The 18,320-nt window shown below is 48.5% G+C and overlaps 1 protein-coding gene across 1 annotated transcript in view; it reads right to left on the bottom strand.

Annotated features, from left to right (window-relative positions):
• The window catches only part of SEZ6L (seizure related 6 homolog like), a 66,702-nt gene that overhangs the window by 8,369 nt on the left and 40,013 nt on the right, over positions 1 to 18,320 (bottom strand). Inside the window, exons 11-13 of the mRNA XM_026484683.4 lie at positions 13,016 to 13,210; positions 9,968 to 10,159; positions 2,974 to 3,168 (exon numbers count right to left, since the gene is read on the bottom strand). Coding sequence (XP_026340468.2) covers positions 2,974 to 3,168; positions 9,968 to 10,159; positions 13,016 to 13,210 — 582 coding nt within the window. The remainder of the gene's footprint in view (positions 1 to 2,973; positions 3,169 to 9,967; positions 10,160 to 13,015; positions 13,211 to 18,320) is intronic.

Here is an 18,320-nt window from a genome sequence, read left to right as displayed (position 1 = left end):
TTTTTTTTCTTCCCCAACTTGATGCATGTGTGTGATAAATGGGGAAAAGCAAAACACAAAATAGGTACGGTAGGAGGCGTTTTTTACTTGGCAACAAACGAACACTCCCTGCCCCCTTTTTTCAGTGTGTCTACTTGTAGAAGTCCAGGGAACTGGGGAGACTTGGACGCTCAGGGCGATCAGTACTGGCTTCCCTGGCTGGGAATGGAAGGGATGGAGAAAGGAAGGGCAAAACCGCTAGCTTCCTTGGCAACTCTGTTTTCTTCTGCTTCTCGCATGAGATCCTTTTGTAGCGAGTCCAAAAAGAAGCATAAACAATCAGGGGCTCAGAGCACAGGTAGAGTCAAAAATGTCCCTTCCCTGGTATCCTTACTTAGACTTCTCAAAAACAATGAAAATCCTATGACTTTTCCTCCACGCAGAACACTTACCAACAACACCGCGTCAACATCTATGAACGTCCATGGAGCAGTTAGGAGGCTTACAGGCCAATTTTCCCCCCGGGGGGAAAACACCCCAATGTTTGAACTCTACAAAGTGGATTTCCTGTGCTATTGAAAATAAATTCAAAAATAGGGCTGACTTCATAAAAAATTACGGCAGGGAAGAGGAAGGGGGCAGTTGTCTTAAATCCCCGTTGCCGATTTCTTCTTTTTCTCTGCATTTCAACAAAATCTCTTGCCCTCTTATTAAGAACTGCTTCTATAAGGTCTTGGCTTTCACAGGATAGGCTCCTGCTTGATTCCCGGTGAGAATACACAGCACTTCCATGCCAGTGTGTCCCACGCTCTGCCAGATGATAAGACTCACCGCTCGTGCTAGTGACCCCGGGTCCCTGGCTCCTGCCCTAGACCCCGTGAATCAGCATCTCCCCTGCAGGGGCCCGGAAATCTGTTTCTTTTTGCACCCTACATTCGGAAACTACTGCCTTCAGTGGTTCTCAAATTCAAAGTGCATTTGAGCAGCCCAGGGCTTGTCGAAACACTTATTACAGGGTCCTACCCTTCAGTGATTCTAATTTTGTAGATCTGGGGTAGGAGATTCAAGAATGTGTTTCTCATAAGCGGTCTGGGTGATCCGAATGCTAAAGTGACTGGCGGGTTAGAAGCTACCAGCCTAACAGCCTTGACGTCCACCCTGCAGGCAGCCCGCTGGGAAAGAGGCAGGGAATTCACAATCAGGAGACATGGGTTCCAATCCTGGATTTGTCTCATAACCGCTGTGTGTCTTTGGGAAAGTCACCTAACTTCTCTGAGCCTCTCCTTCCGTAACCGTAGAATGGGTAAGATGCCCCATCTATCTTAGAGTGTGGTCCTGAGGTTTAAATGAGGTGATTCAGGAGAAGAACATTTTTAAGAACATGGGTAAATTTCACATAACATGAAATTCATCATTTTAAAGTGTACCGTTTGGTGGTGTTCAGCACATTCTTGATGTTGGGCAGCTGCCCCTCTGTTCTAGATCATTTTCATCACCCCTAATAGGAAACTTTGTACCAACTAAGTAGTTACTCCTCTCTCTCCACCCCAGCCCTGAGAGCCACCAGTCGGCTTCCCATCTCTATGGGTTTACCGATTTTGGATATTTCATATGCATGGAATCATAGGACATGTGATCTTTTGTGTCTGGCTTCTTTCCCTTAGCATCGTGTTTTCAAGGTCCCTTCAGGCTGTGGCAGGTGTCAGCACTCCGTTCCTGTTCATGGCTGAATAATATTCCAGTGCGGCTAGGCCACGTTTTATTTTTCCATTCCGCAGTTGATGGGCACCTGGGTAGTTCCCATCTTTCATGAGCAATGCCGCTATGACTATTCAGGTACAAGGGCTGCTGTGAGGACTTGTTTGCAATTACTTTGTGCATTGACCTAGGAGCGGAAATGCTGGTTGGAAAACGTTTGTAAGGCTTAAGGCTGAAGTTCATGCTAAACCATTTGGGGATCCATTGAAGTCATGGGTTCCTAAGTAGAAATGTAAAAGTCCATGATGCCTCCGTCCCTGCTGGGCAGAGAATTCAGAGCTTGCTGCCTCATTCTCAAAGGAGCATTAATGGCATAAAAGGCTAAGATCTATTAGCCTAAAGCATCAAATGGATTTAGGATCTTGTTATTAATTGTGTACCTCAAAGACCCAGATAAATGGGCCCAAATCTCACCGGGTATGTCGAAACTTAATTTCAGTGATGAGTGTTTCACTGATTTTATTTTATTTTTGAAAAAAATTTTTAATAATTTTTTTTATTATATTATGTTAGTCACTATACAGTACATCCCTAGTTTTTGATGTCAAGTTCCATGATTCATTACTTGCGTACAACACCCAGTGCTCCATGCAATACGTGCCCTCCTTAATACCCATCACCGGCCTATCCCATTCCCCCACGCCCCTCCCCTCTGAAGCCCTCAGTTTGTTCACTGATTTTAAAATAGTTTTCCCTCTAACCATCTCTGGGATGGGGCGTGTCTCACAACCAAGGGCGTGGGCGTGTTAGTCCGGTGCCACCAGGTGGCGCTCACGATGCCTGCGTGCGCGCCATCGTCCAGCGCACCATCCCTCAGCGTTTGGAGAGGGTGTGAGCAGCTGGGGAGACCGCCCCAGAGGCAACAGGGGAAACCTCGTAACCTCTGGGAACTAAGCGGTTGTGAAAACGGGGTACAGGAGGCAGGCAATGTTTAAGCCATGTAACCAACGCAGGCGTCAAAAGCAGAACGTCTCTCCTTTACGACAAAAAAAATCTAAGCTCGCAACAGAGCTTTAAGTAAAAATAAAAATGCTAAGCCAGGAGAAGGCATTGTGCCTTTGTTTAATTGGCAGCGATTTTTTTTTTCTTTTTCAGTGGTGCAGAAAATAATGGCGGTATCTTAGGTGTCATGAAATACAGTAGCTGGACTTTTGAGAGCAAATTGAGAATCATAAAAAGAAGCCAGATCTGACATCACCCGGTCCCGGTCCCTGGGGGGCGAGTAGGTTTCTTTACCTTTACAAACAGGCAGGGGCCCGTTCCAGTGGGATGGCTGTCCCAGGATGCATCGAATGGTCACTTCGCCCATGAGCTCAAAGCCTTCGTAGCACATGAATGTAAGGGACTCTCCCGGCAGGTAGAGACGCTTGTACAGGATTTGGTAGCCGTTTTCGGGTAAGCCAGGGTTGTCGCACGCCAGGGACTCCTCCGCTGAAATGCAAGCCCAAAGCAGCTCTGAGGACATATGCAAATCCTGGGGGACTCCCACTCACAGCCTGTCTGATCTGGCTTCGGCCAGCCTCGCCAGTACCATCTCTCTGCTTTCCCCTCCCCTCCAACCGTTTCCCATTCCCCAAACTCACCTCCCCATCTCCCACCTCCAGCTGCACCTTACACGCGGGCACTGTCCAATGTCCCGGGCTGTGGAATCTGGCTTCGAATCTGGGTTCTACTACATACTCGCTGTGTGACCTCCAGCAAGGGCCACAACCTTTCTGAGCCTCAGTTTTGCTCATCAGTAAAATGGGAACAATAGTGGTGTCTCTCTCATCGGGATTTGAGAGATTAAGTCAGATCATGAATGTCAGGTGTTCAGCAAGTTCTTGGCAGGTCGTAGGTGCTCAGTCAATGATGGATGGCCGTGTTGTCAAATTATGACATATCCTTCTTGCTCCTCACCTTACACCTTACCTGCCCACCCAGCTGGGATTAAGTCTGGTCTTTCAGTACCCAGTCCTCATTCCTCCACTTCCAAGGAGCCTTCCCTGATGCCCCCCAACCCTAGTAGAGTCACTAATCTTCCTAGTTCTTCCTCCACCCCAGCACTGAACATACTGCATTGTATTTAATTATTTAATATCTGTTTTCCTTGCTGGAGATGAACCTGTTAGGGTGTGCTTGACGCTCAGGGCCTGCTCTCGAAGGACTATCGTAACTGATCCTCAAGTATACAGTAGGAGCATCATAAATGACACCTGGCAGCTTAAGACGGACTCCAGAGTTGAAGTATTCCCGGTTTAACCTATTCCAGGCTCTGGACTCCATCTTTCCTGCCTATTTACATGAATGGACTGGACCAAGACCCCATCCTTAGCTGAAATGTGGTCGGGCGACGACATTCCCACTCCAAGGATGTACCACATTCGAAATAAGATCATTTAAGGCAGGTTTTCTAAACCTAGATGCTACGGACATTTAGGCCGGGTAATTCTTTGTGGTGGGGTCGTCCCCACCTGTAAGATGTGCAGCGGCATCCCTGACCTCACGGATCCGTGTTGGGACAACTAAACATGTCTCTCGGAATTGTCCGTGACAAATGTCTCCTGGGAGCAGAGTCACCCCTGGTGGAGAATCGCCGATCTTGGCTCTTAAACAATTCCGTGTGAACAATCCCATTGCAATCCGTGAGAACTCATCCTGTTCTTTCTCAGGAATACAACTGAGTTGGACTGGTGGTCCTAGAAGCGATCCCAAATCTACTTCCGTTTCTATTTTCCTCCCGTTTCTCCATCTCCTTAACTATAGGGAAAAAATGTACACTTTGGGGAGTGCATTTGAACAAAATGTCAAAGTCGGGTTCCCTGGGTATTACTGTGAATGGTGGGTAAAATACCCCACAAAGAGCAAAGCGCTGAAACTCTGTGGTCATTAACAAGCAATGGTACCCGAGCACTCGCTGTATGCCACACACATGGTTGTGAACATCTTTCTATTATGCTTGGCACCATCATCCTTTTCGATGAGGACGCCGGTTTGTTCAAAGTCACCCAGGTGGCAAGTGGCAGACCCGTTGGGTTTGAAATCCGGTGCATTTAATGGCTCTGGGGTAGCGGTGAGGGGGGGGGAGCTTCCTGTACCAAATCCCCCGGGCTGTCATGAATTCCTCTGAGCTATTGCTTTCTCAGAGACAGGAATTTCTAAATGAAGATGGGGCACCCAGCTAGAAGCCGGCATGGGAGCCAAGGTGAGGTCGCTGGGGACGACACATCAGTGGGAACTTTTTCTACAGCTACGGTCTGGCCATGGGGGCTCTGCCCCGGTCAGGAGATCCCCGCGTCTCATATTTGCGGTGTTCTAAGGGCAGGGTGGTGAAGAGCCAGGGTCTCCTGGGAATCGCTGAGTGTCTTTCTGCGGAGCCACCCATAAAACCCTCGCTGAATTTGTAGGGTCTTCATTACGTATCTTCTGGATGGGAGCCTCAGGAGTCAGGTACCATCAAAGAAGGGAAGGTGCAACCAAGACCGCATTTAGTACTGCCAAACAACATCGAGGGCAGTAATAGTAGCAAGTACTGTCATTTCTTGAGCCTGCTGGGCCCGAGGGCTGCAAAAACCCATTGGATACAATCCTGGCAAGTGAATTATGTATTCGGATCTAAAAAGAGGTAAAGAGATCATTTCAATAAGCTGCCACAAGTGCTGTGATCGATGCAACTGTAGGAACCATGGGAGCTTATAGGAAGAGACACATGATGTAGCCTAGGCAGTCAGGGAGGCCTTCCTGGAGGAAGTGATGCTGGGGATTCATTGTTATTTTCTTCACAGACCTGGCTCTTCTCCTCCCATCTCCAACAGACCCCAGGCTCCCTGAGAATGTGGACCATGTGTCTTTAGACACTGCTGTATTTTTGGGCTTTTGTACCACAGTTCCCAAACTGTGCACTGAGGCACCCTGGGGTGCCACCATGAACAGCACCCCTGTGAGATTTTTCAAAATTTTGAGGAGACAGAGGGACATCCCCCAGACCTGCGTGAATGGTGCCAACATTAGACAGAGCTACGTCCCTTTTGATGATGCCGCATCTTGGAAAAGCTGGGTTTCCTGCAGTGGCTACGCAAAAAAGCAAGAGATCTAATAAAATCTGTGGAATGGAATGTAGGTGGCAGAGTCCAGTCTGACGCCAAAATCTGAGAAATTTGGCAGAGCCCAAGAGGCACCCACACCCCTGTAGCTGTGATTCTCGTTCTTTAAGAATGCAATAAAAATCATGGGGTGCCTAGTCCGTTAAGTGTCTGACTCTCGATTTCAGCTCAGGTCATGATCTCAGGGTCATGGGATTAAGCTCCACGTCAGGCTCCCTGCTCAGTGCAGACTCTGCTTGAGATTCTCTCCCCCTGCCCCTCCCCCTCCCCCTGCTCTCTCTCTAAAATAAATAAATAAAAGCTTTAAGAAATGCAGTCAAAATCAAATCTTATAATATGTGCATTACTTTTTCAAATGGCTACTAAGTTGTCAGGATATAGCTGCTTATGACATTGTTTGGACCTAACTACTTCGGTATTTTGGCCTAGGGTGTTTACCAAAGAAAATTCCTGAGACGCCCAGGGCACCGTGAATTGAGAAAGTCTGGACACGCCTGCATTTGGAGACACTTTTTTATTAACCGCATGAGTTGCTTCCAACTGCCCTGCCTGGCGGGGAGTATCATTCCCTTTCCACAGCTGAGGGCTGTGAGGCCCAGAGAGGGCAAGCTACTCTCCCAAGGTCACCCAGCAGAGCTGGGTGCGGGGGGCTAGGGGTGGGAGGGGTGTTTGGCTATGAATTCCAGACACTTCCTTCTACCCATGCTTGACCTGTCAGTTCTTGAAGGAGTCAAAAGACAGAGTCTGGAGTCCCAGCTGGACCAAACAATGACCTTGAGCAGGCCACCGAGAACAGAAGCTGTAGACAGAGTGTTTACAATGGTCTCTGTCCACTTCATGAGCTTGTTGGGGGAAGATCTTTGTCAAGAGTAAAGCACCCGAGCTTTGCTCAGAAGCGGGGGCTGCAGGGTGATCAGGTGGGAAAACGCCGCTTCAGCTGGAATCCTTCTCCCCTTCCCTGCTGTGTGACCTCAGGAAAGCTGCTCACCCTCTCTGGGCCTCCTTTGTCGGCTTTTAAGTGAACACAGGTCCCACCCAGACAGTTTCAAAAGTGTTCGACACACTAATGCTGGGGAAGGGCTTGGCAAGCTGAAGGGGCTCATCCAGTCGGTTGTTCCCCTGCTCAGCAGAGGAAGCCTTTTAAAGCTGTAGATGCCCGACCAACTCCTTCTTAGAAACACCCTCAGGGGGCGGGGGTGGCTCAGCCGTTAAGCGTCTGCCTTCAGCTCAGGTCATGATCCCAGGGTCCTGGAATCGAGCCCCGCAAAGGGCTCCCTGCTCAGCGGGAAGCCTACTTCTCCCTCTCCCACTCCCCCTGCTTGTGTTCCCTTTCTCGCTGTCTCTCTCTGTCCAATAAATAAAATAAAATCTTAAAAAAAAAAAACACCCTCAGAACCTGGATACAGCCTGGTCTCCCTCTGCACGCTTCCCCCCTCCCCACCACCCGAATTGACCATCCTCTTGCCTCCCATCTCCTGCCAGGCTCGCTTGCCTGGAATGAGGCTGGAAGCACAAGCCGGGCTCCTCTTTGGGCTTCTGGGAGGATCGCATGTCTCCTGACACCCAGCCTGGCTCGTGACTCATTAGCGCGGGTGTCAGGGAAGCCGTCACAACTGAGATTCCAGGGTAAGGCAGCCCTGGAGGGAGGGAGGGAGGCTTGTGTCTCCAAAACCCAGCCCCCAGGGCAGCCCAGACGGTCTTTGGAGGCTGTGCCTTATTACTGAAGTGCTCTTTCTTTCTTTCTTTCTTTCTTTCCTTCTTCTTCTTCTTTTTTTAAATGATACTTCCACCTTTCAGTACTTTTAAATAAGCTTTTATTTTTAGCTTCTCATCTCTGGGTGTCTGCAGCTTGACTGGCTCAAGCAGCGTCTGCTCACCCTTACTGACAGTCACCAGGAGGGAATGGGAACCGCATGGGTGTCCCGGGCTGCCTTAGCGAAGCGCACCTGCCTGGCGGAGGGGGGGGGGAGCGGGGAGGGGTGCTTCGAACAACAGAAATGCACTGTCTCACAGCTCTGGAGGCCAGAAGTCCCAGGTCAAGGTGGCCTTCAAGGACCACGCTCCCTCTGAAATCTGGGGGGAGGGACCCATCTTTGCTTCCTCCTAGCTTCCAGTGGTAGCTGGCAATTCTTGGAGTTCCTAGACTTGCAAGCACAGAATGGCGTTCTCCCTGGGTCTCTGTGTTCAAATGTCCCTCTTCTTATGAGGACACCGGTCACTGGATTGGGGCCCATCCTAATCCTATAGGGCCTTACCTTCACTTGATTACATCTGCAAAGACCCTCGTTCTGAAAAAGGTCCCAGTTACAGTCCTGGGGTTAGGCTTCAACATCTCCTTTCGGGAGACACAATTCTCCCCATAAGGCACTGTGCACTTGGCCCAAAGGTCGGGGGACGGGGAGGGGATGTACTTGTGGGTGAGGGGTTAGGGCTGTAGGCTGCAATTTCTCTTGGACGTCCCTGCATGGGTTTGTCCCCTGTCACCCACAGTGAAATATGTCAGGGCGAGGCTGGTGGAAGGGGCCGTGGGCTCCTAGCTCTGCTCATGAAAAAATGTCGGGACCTTAATCACATGTCCCTGTGCGTCTCAGCTGCCTTTATACACACGCAGACATGCACACACGCACACTTACATACGTGTATCTGTATGTAGTGTGTACATACGTGCCTATACATTCACACGCATATATAATCTGTTCAGCAATGTGTTGTATTTATTTATTGGGGGGGAAGATTGATTTATTTATCTGAGTGAGGGAGAGTATGAGTTGGGGGGGGCAGAGGGAGAGGGAGAAGCAGGCTTCCCGCCGAGCAGGGAGCCCGATGTGGGGCTCGAACCCAGGACCCCGGGATCATGACCTGAGCCGAGGGCAGACGCTTCACTGACGGAGCCATGCTCCGAGGCGCCCCAGCAATGTGTGTTACACATTCAATAAACGGTGACTATTGTTATCTCTTTTCCCCTCTGAACTTTGGTTTTCTTAGTATATTTGCACACACACACACACATACATATAAACACACTACACACATACACACACATACAGTCACAAGTGCATACAATGTGCTTAGCGCGATGTCTTACACAATCATTAGATAATGACCATTACTATCTGTAAAAGGGAGCAGCTGTGTCTCATGTCTGAACCGACCCATCGGCTGTACCGTATTTCACCTCCGAGATGTCCTTAGCTCTGAAACTCTAGGACCCGGACTAAAGAGGCGGATGGGGACCCACAGTGGGAGGGCCAAGATTCCTTGTTGCACGTGAACCCAGAATAAGAAAGTCCCCCTTTTCTACGCAGAAGCTTTTAATTTTGACGTCGCCCTGCCGGTAGCTTCTGGAGCTCGAGCTGGCCGAACTCTTAATAGAGCTGCTCGCAGCACGCTCGTATAAAATATTCCCCAGTCCACACACTGTGTGAGGCTTTGTTCCTTCTGCTTTGCCTCCTGTTTCCTCTGAGCAATGGTTCTGATCCCCGGCTGCACATGGGAACCTGGGGGGCGCGCGGCGGGCTTTGAAAAACCTCACTGCTTGCTGCGCCCCAGACCAGGAGCTCCGGGGAGTTTTAAAACGTCCCGAGTGATTCCATGCACAGTCAGGCTCAGCCCCCTTGGACCACTGCTCTCTACCCTCTCTCTTTGGCAAGAAGAGTAATTCCTCCCTTGTCAGAGACTTTTTTTTGGATTCTTAATGATGAAGAAACCTCCAAAGTCTTTTCTTAACCAAATATCTGGATTAGTGGCTTCACATAGAAAAGACCAAAGAAGAGTTTAAATCCACCAATTTTGTGTCCTGTGGATGGCTTGATTTTCGGCAGAGTCAGGCAGGTCTGGGTTTGACCTTGGCCTCTACTATTAAGGGGCTGTGTGACCTGGGGCGATGATTTCACTACTCTGAACCTTAGTATCCTCTTCTTGCCGAGGCAGAAGGGAGGGACATTCGGTAAAGGACTTAGCTCAGTGCCCGGTAAATGTACCGTAAATGTTAGAGTACGCGTGCCTTCAATCTGCCAGCTACGGTCAGGGGACAGCAAAACAGTAAGCCCTCTCGAAGGGTGGGATGCCTCCTCCTGGCAGCCCAGCCCTCCACCAGGAATAAGAAGAAGCGAACCCCCGTCTGCATCAGGTCAACAGATCGGACTCACAAACGCAGTGGGGCAGGCGCGACGTCCAGATGGGCGTGCCAGTCTCGCGGCTGTAACATGTCAGAAGAGAGCTCCCTTCCAGCACAAAGCCGGGGTTGCACGTGTATTGAATGGTGGTCCCCACCAGCAGCACGGGATCCGAAATTAAGCGGGTCGAGTGGTCCACTTCCCCGGGGTCGGTGCAGTACATAACTACGGATGAAATCAGACCCAGAGCGCATTAGCAGGCTGGATGATCCCAGGTTTGCTGAGAACTACGCAATGATCTGGGAAGTTTCCTAACTTGGTTCTTTTCCTGTTTGGAAGATAATGCATCTGAGCTCATCAAAGGTGGCTGGAGAAGAGGCCAGGATGATAGAGACCTGAACGTAATTCCACTTACAGGAAGTAGCCCACAGAAATGTTTGCATCTGGACCCAAAGACCTATGTACGAGGTTGTACACTGCACGATTATTTGTAACGGTAAAAAGAGAGAGAGAGAGAGAGAGAGAGAAACAATGCAGATCCTTTAACAGGGCAAAAGTTAAATACGGAATAGCCGTTCTATGACATCTTGAGAAACCACCGAAGAAGAGAGCAAAGTGAGGGGACCTTCGCTGCTTTCTTTGTGGTGCCTGAATCTAGTAAAACAAGCATTCATTACTTTTCCATGAAAAAATCAATATACACAAAGGGAAAACAGCAAGCCAATTAAAAAAAAGAATGAAGTGCACAATATGTGTGATATGAAAAGGTTTCTGGGTTTCCGAGTTGAGAAAACAGCAGTGGTAAAATATCCTTATCTATAGCTGTTTCTGTACAAATATCTGTGTCTATATACAGACGATACGCACGTGCCTACGTCTATGTGTGTGTGTAACACACGATGCAACTGGAACAACACAGAATAAACTTGTAAGAGTGGCGTCAATTCACGAGGGATTTCTCTCTGTACTTCCGAATGTTACCGCTGCTGAGTTCTGTAAGTAAGCACCTGCTACTTGCGTAACGGGAAGGTACGTTCATGTACAATTTTTGATGTCGAGTGTGTAGTTGAACTGATGAATGAATGAATGAAAGGCATTGACAACCCCCGGGGACTTCCGGAGGGGAGACCCCACTGTTCTCAGGATGCACTGCTGTTCTTGTTTCACTAGAAGAGAAGCCACCGAGGCAGGTTGGTGGGTCTCTGTCTTAGATGCAGAGGGACAGGCAACCAGCGTGGGCACCTGAACGCTGATACCCAGAAGGGGACCAATGCAAATTCATCTGCTCGAATTTGGGTCTTTTGCTGGCAAAAATTGAGGCCATCGAAGAGTTTCCCAGAGAGAGCTAGTTTATGTCCCCTCTAAACCTTTAGAACCCATTAACACAACATACATCATCATTATGATTTAAAACATTTAAAAATCATTATCATTATTATTTTATTAATTAATTTTTTTAAGTAGGCTCCACGCCCAGCACGGAGCCCAATGCGGGGCTTGAACTCAAGACCCTGAGATCAAGACCTGAGCTGAGATCAACAGTTGGACGCTTAACTGACTGAGGCACGCAGCCGCCCCTAACAAATCATTATTATTAAAAATATTTAAAAAAATCATTATTATTCAAAAGATTTAAAAATCATTCTTCAAAAAATTTAAAAATCGTGATTATTCAAAAAATGTCAAAACTCGTAATTCAAAATTCTTACTAAATCGTTCTTATTCAAAAATTTTAAAACCATTATTATCCAAGAATTGAAAAAAGTTCTTACTCGAGAATTTTAAAAATCATTATCATTCAAACATTTAAAAATCATTATTAAGACATGTATATTTAAAACATTTTATAAAGTAATGATGGGGTGCCTGGGTGGCTCAGTTGGTTGCGTGTCCGACTTTTGGTTTCGACTCAGGTCATGATCTCAGGGTCGTGAGATCGAGCCCTGCATAGGGCTCTGTGCTAAGTGTGCTGACTCCATGCTCAGTCTGCTCGTCCCTCTACCTCTGCTCCTCCTCTTGCTCACACACACTCTCTCTCTCGCTCTAAAATAAAGAAATACAATATTTGGGGGAAAAAGTAATGACGTCATAGATTATGTTAATGTGTCTGCAATGGGTCTCACCACCCAGGGAGCTTCTCACCATTGGTTTTTTATTTTCCATCAGAATACACTCACACTCACACCCCCCCCCCCCACATGCAACCAGATGGAACAAACAGATGTTTATGTAGCCAATTTTGAGGATTTTTAGCAAGCTTTTTCATGTTTCCCCCAATTATAATTAATTTTCTTTGCCGTTGGAATATTTGTGACCAGGATTGCGTATATCCCCCACCCCCCTTTCCCAATACCCTCTTTCTGTGCTGACACCTCATATTTCTTATCATGCAACTGGTCACTCAAGGCAGGCCGAGCAGATCTACCAAAGTATCCCCAAGGATTGCCAGCAAGATGGCTGCCAAATGGAGGCTTGTGTAGGAGGAAGCAGGAAGCAAATGGTTAGCAGGAAGAGGCCAGCTTCAAATTTAGCTCCTCCCCCAACGCTATTAGGATTCGGCGTAGAAGCCAGAAACACCTCCTTTTTCTCCTGCTTTTCAAGACACCAGACGCAACTATCACCAGCCATGCCTGCCCACACTACTGAGGGAAGCAGGCAGAAGGCCCCAGGAGTCTGGGCTGGGTGCTGTCTGGATGAAGCCAGCTTCCTGTGATAGGGGTCTACCCGGGGCTCCAAGTTCCAACTTAGACTGGTCTTGCGTAACTACCACAGGTATTTTAATGATGAATCTGAATGATGTTTTTTATGCAGGTTTTACCGCAGTCTACACCACTCCCTATCGTCTCTCCCTCAGCCTATTTCCCTCATTTACATTATCTGCCAGGCTTCTGGAGGCCCCCGAGCCTGACATCTCTGCCCTAGAACTCCAAGAGGACATTTGTGAGGAGGGCTGGAGAGCTGGTGGAGTAGGAGGGAGGCCAGACCCTACATGAAGTGAGTCCACCACATTCCATGAAAAATACCCCATGGGAGGGATTTACCACCCACTGCCCTAGAGGAAGAAAACAAGATGACTCTTACTTTTCTCACAAAATGGGGGGTCGCTGCTCCAGCTGAGGTCCCACTGGCAGGTGAGGGTGTCACTCCCCACTATGTCATAGCCGGGGTCACACTGGTAGGTGACTCTGGCTCCTCGCACAAGCTCCGTATGAGAAGTGGTTTTCCAGCCGTTCTGGATCTCGGGCAAGTCAGAGCAGGAATCGTTTCTTGACACCTCTTTAAAACAAAAACATCGTCCTTAGGTGAGGAGGTGGGCCTTTCTGTGTGGGGTTCCCTTTACGAATGTCAGAGGAAAGAGCAAACAGAAGAAAAAGTCTCCAGAAATAAGCAACACACTTTGAAATCCCTTAAACCACAGGAACTCTGCGATAGTGAGATTTTATGATAAGCTCTTCCTGTGGGCCGCAGAACTTACCAAGCATTCTTTTGGTTTGACAAAGTCAGTTTAGGATGTAGAGCGAGACAGAATCCTAGCCCTACCACTTACTAGCAGTGTGATTCGGGGGACACCCCTTCTCTCTGTGCCCACCCCACCTTGTTATTCTCACCTCCTGGAATTCACATTCTCCCGTACTCCCCGCAATGCCCAACAGGGCTGATGTTCACAACCAATGGGCTGTTGCCGGAGTGACGATGTGTGGCTCCCGAGGCCAGGTCATAAGAGACGTTGAGAGGCTCTCCCCTTGCTCTCTAGTGAGGGTGCTCAGGGCAGCCCTCTGGAGCGATCCATGTGGAGACAATCTAAGGCCTCTTGCCAATGACTGGCGTTGACTTGCTAGCCACACTAGCAAGCCATTTTGGAAATGGAGCCTCCAGCCCCAGTCAAGCCCTCGAATGAACACCACCCTGGCCGACATCCTGACTACAGACTCATCATGAGAAATCCCAAGTCAGAACCATCCAGCATGAACTCCTGTGTTCCGGACCCACAGAAAGTGTGTGATCATAAATGTGCATTACAGGGCACCTGAGTGGCTTACTTGATTAAGTGTCTGCCTTCAGCTCAGGTCACGATCTCCAGGTCCTGGGATCGAGCCCCATGTCAGGCTCCCTGCTCAGTGGGGAGCCTGCTTCTCCCTCTCCCTCTGCCCCTCCGCCCCCTGCTCATGCTCTCTCTCTCGCTCACAAATAAATAAATAAGTAAATAAAATCTTTAAAAAATTGTGCATTGCTAAAGGGGGAGGGGCATATTTTGTTACACAGCAATGGTAGCTAACACACTCAGCCTCATCCAAAGAATGTCTGTAAATTCATGGTTTGGATGAATTTGTAATATGTGTTTTTGTAATACGAATTAAGATAAATTCCCAACTGTTGAAATAAAAATAATTATTGGTGCATTCTTTAAATCATGTTGCGTATCATCAGCAAACATTAACCACACTCCAAAATAAGGTACACACAGCTCATTATCCCAGAGTCTTCCCCCGGAAGAATCCTGCCTTCCTTCTGCAAATCCTCGTTCCTGAGACAGCAATGCAAAGCCCACTATTACTGTCCTTGCTTTCAAGTGCCCACTGCACAGATTTTGAGAAGAGAGCTAATTATGCCGTATAATTAATCTGCAGTTCTTATGTGCTTCTGGGGAAAGCAAAGCACCTTCCCTGTCTGCAGGAAAGTCATTCTGAGAAACAAGCGACGGCTTTTCCTGGGATTTCATCATGATTTTATTTGGGGAACGGCGATCTCAAGGGTGTCTGCAAGAAGAAGGGGAGAGGGAAATGGCTTCTGGAATGGCTTCGTGGGGAACAGGAGTCTCTATTTTTAGGCCTTTGAAAAATCAGCCAAGGCCCGGATTTAGGACACAGCTGCAAATGCTCAAACTGTGGTTGAAAGGGGAGAAACAGGGGTAGATCCTGGGTATGTGGTCTGTCTTGTGCCAAATGCTTCGAGACTGAGAAAGGTTTGCTTGTCTGACTTTTCAATCTGAGCCAGCATGGTGACAAACTCCCGTGGGACCTCCCATCTCCTTTGTGGCATTCATCACATTCGTGATTACCGAGTTGGGGACACCGTGACTTGGATCTTGGCCCCACTGTTCACTAATTCAGTGGCCTTGCCGAAGTCAGTTAGCCTTCCTGTTCGTCAGCTGCTAGACCCCACCCCCAGAGACTCTGATTCAGAAATCTGTATGTTTAGCTAGCACCCTATATGGAGGTTCTGGCATCATCGTCCTTGTGGGCCCTTAACTTTGTGAAGAATGAGATAACTGGCCTAGGAGTTGGAGGGCTTCCCTTTTGGTCTTTGTTTTAGAAGCTGTGTGACTCCAGTCATGTTGATAAACATCTCTGAGCCTCATTGTCCTCAATCGTAGAGTTGAGACCAGAATCATGACCCTGTCTATCACTGAGGGCGATGTGAAAACTAATTAATGTGCAGGATATGACACTAAGATGAGTTTTATATGGATTCAGTCATTTGTTTGACTACATTTTGTGAGCATTTCCTATATGCCAGGCACTAGGAATATGGGGATCTGAAGTCATGGTCCCAGTCTCATGGACAAGGTCAGCATCATGGCCCAACTTTTGGGTAAAAGAGATACTTAAATGCACTGAGTACATGCCACCATTTACCGGTCTTATGCTCATGGCAGACATCACTAATCAATCACAGCAATCTCTTTCTTTGAATCAAACGGAAACCTCCCAATCCTTCTCATCACAGATTCCCAAGAACAACTGTCGTTTGATTGGAGTTGACCTACAACATGGAGCAGACTTATTATCCTAGGATTAGAGGAAAAAGCACGTAAGTGACCAAAACCTCTTTGAAAAACACTGCTCACTCATCTCTGCTTTTTTATTCCCTTGCCTCCATGCCCTTGGCCACAGACACTGGCAAAGTGTAAAAAACAATGAGGAGAATGGTCTTTGCTTCTGTCTGGGCAAAACAGAATTATGGGAGGTCAGAACCAGGTCAGCCCAGAGTGTTCTTATGGAAGGTTCTTACCGGCAGTCCTAGCAGTCTAACCTTGGCCACATTGCAGAGCTGGGTGTCAGCCCTGAGATCATTTTAGGAGCTTCAGAGATCTCTAGATGACCGCAAACCCCCCGACCCTTCCATGTGAACTCTGCTCATGAGAATTGCATCTATGTCTGGTTAAATCTAGATCCAGGAAAGCAACTGTCTCTTCCCATGCCACAGCAGACATTACTAATCAATCGTGTCACTCTCCCCCCACTGACCTCAGGCACGGACTCCTCAGAATTCTTTTCAACATGGTCTTCAACATGGATAGTCACAAGCAATTGACAGGCATCAGAATTAAATGCAGAAGCCCACCTGCCTTCCCTGTGAAACTGAGCACGTGTTTCTTTGACAGAAATAAGAACAGGATTGTTCTCTTTGTATGTCGCCCACATTAGCCCACATTAGCTAGGCTGTGTATCCCTGAAACCCTGAAACTGCCTCCCCAACTTTCACCAGCCAGAGAAATAAAGGCAGGGAGAGCAGTCTAGTCATCCCTGGGTCCTGGTGCCTGGTGCAGGACCTAGCACACGTGAAGAGACTCTTGTGGACCAAACTCTCTGGAAAATGGAGATAATGCATTTGAAGATGAAACACAATAATATCTGGAAGAGTGCCTGCCAATTTCAAATTGTCACACAAATCTAAAGTTTCAGCTTCGATAAAGAGGAGTACCTTCTCTTCAAGATGGTGCCACACTGAACGTTGGCCAGACTTCCGGGTTAACCTTGAGCAGCCTTGGATAAGGTCATATTTCTGCCACCAAGCCGAATGTGGTTTTGGAAGACTGACTCAGACACCAGAGGAGATAAATGAGCAAAATTATGACCTCATCTTACAACCGGAAGGTGGAGGGCGGCGGCATGAGGAGAAGAGACGTCTAAGGAGAGAGACCGAAGCTAAGTCACTAGAAACTCTCCCTCCAAAGGCAGCTGACTCTGGAAGGCACCTCACCTGGGCAGCCAGCACGAGCCGTCCCCCTGTGCCCAGGGCCCTCCCCATAAAGAGTGGGGAACCCACAGAAGTAGCAGCAGTAACTCTGAATACACTTAACAGCACAATCAAGGAGAAAAAGGCCCCCGAGAAACATAAAAAAGATCAACACTTGTGTCTGCCTGTCTGAGAAGCGTACACAGGGGCAGGGATGAGAAACGTCTCCCAGGTGGAATCAAGCAAAGGAGTAAGGGACTTATTTTCACAAGCACATGGCTCTTTGAGACAGCCAAAGGTCAGGGAAGGGGCTTGTGTTTTAGAGGCAAGAGGTGGGACACAGAGAATACCTTATATTGGGGACGGATGGGCAAATCTCCAAGCCAGGGGGAAGAAGGAATCGCAGACACGGAATCTGCCTCAAGCCAGAGAGTCTTTGATGGTGGGCACGGTAGTGGGGAGACTTGGCAGAATGAAGCCCCCTTTCTTCCCCCTTTTTTCCATCCTGGAAATCAAGATGTCTGCCTCGTTCCTGGATGACCCAAGCAAGTTCTCTGATTGCTGGCCGAGTCCTGCTCATTGAAATCCTTAGCGTACAACCACCCACCATCTTGGGTGCCAAAAGAGTTAGGTCTTAGGTACCCCCTGTGTCTCCCAAGTTCTCTGCCATTGCCAAGAATATCAGAGGTGGAGAAATGCTAAGAGCCGGGGGAGCCAGGAAGCCCAGGGGTGAGCCCCAGTTTCTGCCCTTAGCAAGCAAGTCCTTTACCCTTGGTGGCCCAGGGCTGCTTCTGCTGTGACATGACAGGGTTGGAGCAGATCTGTCAGTTCAAATCCTGTCTGGGGCTAAGATTAGTGGGATTTCACAGCGGTCCCTGGTCTGTTGCTGGTGGCAGAAGCAGGGTGGGGTGGGGGTGGGATGAGGGACAGAAGGAGTTCTGTGTGGGTCATGTTAAATCTGAGATGCTTGTTAGATATGCAAGACGGTAGTTAGCGGGGAGTTGGGTAGAGAGTTCCTGGGAGAGGTCAAGGCTGGAGGCACAAATTAGGGGCCAATAGAACACAGAGCGGCATTGTAGAGAACGTCGGGACTGGATGACAGTGTATGGGGGGGTGAGTCTAAACAGACAGAGGACAGGGCTCAGGGTGGAGCTCGGGACCCTGCAGTGTTCTGAGGAGGGTGAGGGAGGCAGCAATGGAGAAGGGGGAGTCACAGTTGGGAACGAGGAAGGAAGGCTGTGGATGGAAGAAACGGTAAGAAGGGGATGTTGGATGGCCAAGCGCGAACTTCGTAGCAGTTTTTTTGGGTTTTGTTTCTGTTTTAATGTGAGGGCGAGAGAAATGGGTTGGAAGCCACAGCGAAGAGCAAGCAAGACACCTCTTGTCTCGCTGGGTCCAACAGCACGGGAGGTGGGAGAGAACCCGT

The sequence above is a fragment of the Ursus arctos genome, unplaced genomic scaffold (genome assembly GCF_023065955.2).
Source record: "Ursus arctos isolate Adak ecotype North America unplaced genomic scaffold, UrsArc2.0 scaffold_34, whole genome shotgun sequence".
NCBI lineage: Eukaryota > Metazoa > Chordata > Mammalia > Carnivora > Ursidae > Ursus > Ursus arctos.
The sequence above is the reverse complement of the archived record's forward strand: the minus strand, read 5'-3'. Positions and strand labels throughout refer to the sequence as shown.